A 5,534-nucleotide genomic window follows, 5' to 3' on the forward strand; every position below is an offset into this window, starting at 1 on the left:
CTAACGGAATTATAATCATGGAATATATGAAGAGTGGTGTTCTAAAAGAGGAGGTGTGTCAAAGGACATCATCACACTCATACGCTTTGGTTGTTCAAGAGGATCAAAATAAACGAGAAGAGCCAAACAATAAACAAACTCGAAGAAAATCAAAGTCAAGGTATAAATATTTCGAGAATCATTTTGATGGCAAAATAGGACACATAACAAAGTATTGTTTTAAGGGGATGAAAGTGAGCTAGGCACCCAATAGTAAGCAAGTAAAGAAAGGTGAATTGTATATGAACTTGAGGACTTGATAACGTTGAGTAATAAATAATGTTACCATAGTAATACATCATAATGGGATAAAAATATGCATGAAAACTTTGTGGTTTGCAATTGAAAATGGTGAATTGTGGCGTTGAGAAAGGTTTTTGGATACATTGTTATTATATTAAAGTAAACATCAGAGATGGCTTCTGGATACACTATTAACATCACACTAAATGAGAGAATCCATATGAGTGGAATATGCTCAATAATATTGGTAAGAGCATCACAAAAGTTTTAAGGGAGAGAGAACATAGTAAGATTCTAACTTCTTATAATGGTGATTTTAGGAACCAAAGAAAATACGGTACCTAGTGCTTTAGTAAAATTAGGTCATTATTGTGAATGATGACAACTAACTTATACTAGTTGACAGTTCTGTTTTTCATAATCTCAACATTCGTCAAGTCACCAAGTCCAATGTCCATATAGACAATGTTTATGAACAAAGAGGTTACAAAGGAACCACAACATTGTATGGAAATGAACAAAGGTGAGGTATATTAAAGTTCAATAGAGCATAGGCCCAACAAAGAGTTGTTTAACAAGCTATGGAAGTTGAGCAAGAGATAGCTCCTGCAAAGGCTGTCATGTGGGGACGGAACTTGCCAGAATAATGCAAAGAGTTGGTCGTAATACTAGGGCCCGATTGTACGAAATATGCCCCTTCAAGGAAAGTGTCGGCGATGGATCTCCAACTCCATTTTATCCACACCTTATCAGTGGTGTCCTCACGAAGGGTCACCTGTATGCCCACCCACAATAATGTGATAGTAGAATGAGGTGCTAACATCAAGGATATGATTTTGCTGTGAAGCTATAATTGTTTCTAGGAGCAAATTGTTAGTGTGCATGATCTCAAAGATCGAGATTGAGGTCAATCCATCGAATGCAAGCAATTGGGGGCCTCTAATTCCATAATGAATATCTAATGTAATTTTGTTGTGTTTCAAATATATAAACAATTGAAATATAAGTGGTCACCTCCTTATGGGGACCCGGCGAACGGAATCGGTTGCCCTGGCTGATAATGGTGGGAGCGGCGCTACCTCCAATGGCATACTGCCCCCATCCATCATAATCGTTATTCACAATGTGGAAGTACCCAAAGCGGCACCTTCATGTTATATGCACAATGCTCACAAGATCACTAACATATTACCCAATGCAAGGAAGCAAACTAATTCTTTGATAATGAAAAATGCACAAGTTTCCTACACAATTTAAATCTATATATATTACCTCGGCATACGTTGGACTAGGCCCGTAGCGAAGTGGTTAAACACTACCGTGACCTTCATGTTGGTGTCGCGGGAGTACTTATCACTGTGACCAAGGAGCATAACCTTGTTGTGATTGGAGAAGTGATTGTTGGAGATAGTGACTAGTGTGGATGCATGGGTGACATCGATGAGGCCATCGGCACAAGCGGCAAGGGAGTTGTGGTCGATCCAAATGTTGCGGGAAGCAAGCACACTGATAGCATCGCCATCATCGCCCACTCCAAGACAATCATGAATGTGGAGACCATGGATGATTACATTGCTCACATGCTTCAATGAGAGGCACGGCCCGTCGGTAATGTGCACATTGGCACCACGGCCATCGAGGGTCTTGTCGCTAGAGATGTTGAGCTCTTGCTTCAGCTTGATGGTCATGTCACGAGCGAAGTAGATCCAAAGGGGTTTCTCTTGGATCACGCCATAGCGCAGCATTCCGGGCTTTGGGTTTTGGGCGTGGTCGGACGAGGAGGTAACAATGTAGAATAGGCCGGCCTTGCCCCCCGTGGTCTTGCTCCCGAACCCAGTAGCACAATCAGCTAGCTTCATCCGATGTTGTGCCCACCTTTTGTCACCTCTCCAACACTCATCAATGCTGCATGTTCCATACCAACTTTCAAATTACTGCATAGTAATTGATGCTCTTCCTTATTCATACATCCATCTCACATGGGACAATTCTAACTTATGTATGTATGTATGATTGTGTGTGTGTGTGTGTGTGTGTGTGTGTGTGTATAAATGTATGTTTGTTTGTTATGTTATGTATGTATGTATGTATGTATGTATGTATGTATGTTATGTTATACATGCATACATACATCCCATTGATCACATCAAGGCTTGTCTTATAATATCAATCCTTGCGCCGATGATCGGGTAATAGCACAAAACCCCACACCCAATGTATGTGCCAACATGATGTCCATCGGGCTCAACCATAATGGAGTAACGGAGTTATGTTGTGAGGTATTTGTCACATATCAAGGGAGTTGTGGTTACTAGTGTGTGAGGTGTAGTCCTAAATAAAGGTATTGGTAAAATCATTGGATCGTGAAAGTCATTCGTCTCCCACTTGTAGAATGACATTATAAGAAGTCATCCCTTCTAAAACTATAGATACGCATCCCAATATTTGTTATGCACTATTGCTTGGAGAAGAAACTCCTACACTTTTACTTTGAAAATGTCTCAAATGTCATTTCTTGTTGTATTGCTTATGCTCTCGGTTGGAAAAAGACTTACTTATATATTTCAGCACCCCCATGTGAAAGAGACCTTGTGTATGTTTCGAGAATCCCAACTTGAAAAGTTTTTTGTAATGGGTAAATTCTAAAAATATGGATATCTTTTAACATTACTTCTCTTAAGAGGGGATTCATGTGTTATCATGATTCTTCATGACTAAGTGCATTTTAACTGTGTGATAATAGAAATTCTTGATACAAGAACATATAGAAGATCATCTCTTTAAATTTGAGGCATGATCTTAATGATACACAAACCTTTCATATGCAAACAAGCAATGGAGGTTGAATTTGAAGTACCATAAATGCACTCCATATTCACATTGTGTTTGGATCATAATTTGTTTGTTATTTAACAAATTTGTCTCAAACAAGGTTAATTAGAAGAGGTTCATGGAGGCCTTAGTGACAAAATCAACAATTGAATGTTTGTTATACTAGTTTGTCAATCAAGATGAACGTGATCATGGTTTCATTGACAAAATCATCTATTAAATACTAGTTGGTTATAAAGAAAACAAGATTGGATAATGAAATCTTGTAAATTCATCTATTTTCTCATCATTCCTACAACTACAAGCAAATAATGGAAACTTAAATGATTTCATGTATGACAAGGAAACTTAGTTGATATTAGTACCAAGAAACATCCCAATTCACATTTCTATGGTATGGAATGTAATGATTCTATACTTGAATGATGATAATTACCTATTGTAATTAGGTGAGCTGAGTGCTATTATAATACTTGTTTGGAGCATACAATTGAGCAACAATGTAATTGCCGATGTCAAAGTGATTATTAAATTATGTTTGTTATTTGCCTTATAAATATTATTAATCTTCATCTTATTAGTTTGGATGATATCATGAATTTCAATGTGTTTATATATCATGAATACAAAGTGAGCTACTTGTCATGATCAGATGCCGAATTAATTCGTTTCAAGTTTTTGTGAGTTAACAATATACTAATGTTATCATATTACAATTGGCGTTGGTGTCGATCATCGAGGAGATTATTAAGGATGTCAATCATAATTATATTATTGTTGAGTATTACTATCAATCACTTTAAGTAGTTCCTTAACCCTATGGTGTCAAATGAGAGACTTTACATGGAATCAACAAGACATTTGTGAAGTGGCCCTATCCCCTAGACAAACATTATAATATGTATGCATATGGACAATCAACAATGTCATGTGTTGTAGAACAATTGCAATAGAGAGATTTCGATCCATCATAAAGAATTATATGTAAACTGCACTCTATGTGTTGGGAATGATAGACTAGATATTACACTTAAAACCATTGCATTTCTTATATTTCCCTATAAATATTGTTGGTTGCAAAAGACTAGTGAAAATAAAAGTTGAAGATAGAGGACAAAATAAGACACTTAAAGTTGCCTATATATTTCCTACATTAGTGTGAGTGAACCTCCCAACATCAACATTGCACCGAATATCAATTTACCATGTCAACATCCATCGCATAGTTCTAATATGATTATCAAGACGTAGAGTTATGAATGATCCATATGTCACTCTAAAGCAATAATCTCGACAAAATGGTAAATGATCGATCAAGCAGATGGCATTGATGATGGATCTAAATGGCAACATGACAACAAAGTGTGTGAGTCTAACATGGTTTATTAGGAGAGCCCCACATGTACTACTAGGCCTACATGGGTCAATCACAAGGGCAATAGGGTGGACGACTCTAAGGTGGATTGTGCTAACACTCTCCCATTGGTTGTAGCTATTTGTATTTCTTTCACACAAACACACCCTTCTCCCCATAACGTGTATTAATTAGGCTATGGACTCGACTTGGAGGGCATTACCATTGAACACTAAATAACCATTCTCTTTCTGTCTTGGCTAGCTTTTCTACTCTTTCCCTTCATTCCTTCATTAGGCATGCCTTGTAAATTTGGCACCTTGTTTATAAATTTTGTCCCTATTAGACAACAGGGGTTAGATTTTCAACATTAAAATTGAAAACTCAACTATGACATGATTCTCTCTCTCTCTCTCTCATCGCCAAAAGTATTTCCACTTTGGTCCCATAAATCATATTTGACCTCTATGAATAAAATCTATCTCTGAATATTGTACATTGTACTATAGTAAAAAAAAACCATATCTCGATGTACCCAAATTAATGTGTGTGTGTCTCCCCTCTTGTCGAGTATAGTCTTCATTTTCCAACATCAGCATGATAGGTTTAAAAGTCAAAGAGATTAAGCTCAACATTTGGAAACCGTGTCTTTATTCTGTCACTATATGCACAATTGATGATCAAATATTCCGTATGTGTCGACAATCGATTATATGTGTTGAATAAGACAAACTAAATGGGATGCATTAGAGGAAACCCAAATAAAGCTAAATCTTTGCTTACAACAAAAATTTCTAACAGACCTACGGTAATGCACTTGACCATCAAATGCATCGGTATATACATGCCCTTTTCTTTGTATTATAAGATTTCGCCTTGTACGATGTAATTTCTAGAACAAGAAATTTATTGTGTGAAACATGTTAGGCATTCGTAATGGGATGGATCCCATCATTTCATTGTGATGCCTAATAATTTCCTCTTATGATGTGTTTAATTATGTCTTGTCTAGAAGACATAAGTTAATGGCATTCAACCATCAATTATTTTTATATAGATGTCGTAT

At 36.7% G+C, this 5,534-nt stretch overlaps 1 protein-coding gene across 3 annotated transcripts; it reads right to left on the reverse strand.

Annotated features, from left to right (window-relative positions):
• Positions 1-667: 667 nt before the first annotated feature.
• Positions 668-3,714, reverse strand: LOC147858617 (pectate lyase-like). 3 transcript variants are annotated; one of them, XM_087325887.1, is made up of 4 exons: positions 3,551-3,712; positions 1,555-2,187; positions 1,297-1,429; positions 668-1,057 (listed from the first exon to the last, which is right to left on the reverse strand). In XM_087325887.1, the coding sequence occupies exons 1-4, from the start codon at positions 3,685-3,687 to the stop codon at positions 854-856; spliced, it is 1,107 nt and encodes a 368-aa protein (XP_087182013.1). In that variant the 5' UTR covers positions 3,688-3,712; the 3' UTR covers positions 668-853. The 3 variants fall into 3 exon arrangements, with proteins under 3 accessions (XP_087182013.1, XP_087182014.1, XP_087182015.1); XM_087325888.1 differs by having other exon boundaries at positions 1,555-2,157; positions 3,551-3,709; XM_087325889.1 differs by lacking the exon at positions 1,297-1,429 and having other exon boundaries at positions 920-1,057; positions 3,551-3,714.
• Between the last annotated feature and the right edge of the window lie 1,820 nt (positions 3,715-5,534).

The sequence above is a fragment of the Azolla caroliniana genome, unplaced genomic scaffold, assembly GCF_043228905.1.
Source record: "Azolla caroliniana isolate FFs.n. ecotype wild unplaced genomic scaffold, voAzoCaro1.0.p SCAF_10, whole genome shotgun sequence".
NCBI classification, from domain to species: Eukaryota; Viridiplantae; Streptophyta; class Polypodiopsida; order Salviniales; family Salviniaceae; genus Azolla; species Azolla caroliniana.

Excerpts from the sequence above, each read along its gene's own strand:
- LOC147858617 (XM_087325887.1), bottom strand. The coding sequence starts at position 3,687 with ATGAAGATTAATAATATTTATAAGGCAAATAACAAACATAATTTAATA. Across the intron at positions 1,430-1,554 it reads CTAGTCCAACGTATGCCGAG|GTGCCGCTTTGGGTACTTCC; the intron begins GTAATATATATA and ends TATAACATGAAG. Across the intron at positions 1,058-1,296 it reads CGCCGGGTCCCCATAAGGAG|GTGACCCTTCGTGAGGACAC; the intron begins GTGACCACTTAT and ends GTGGGCATACAG.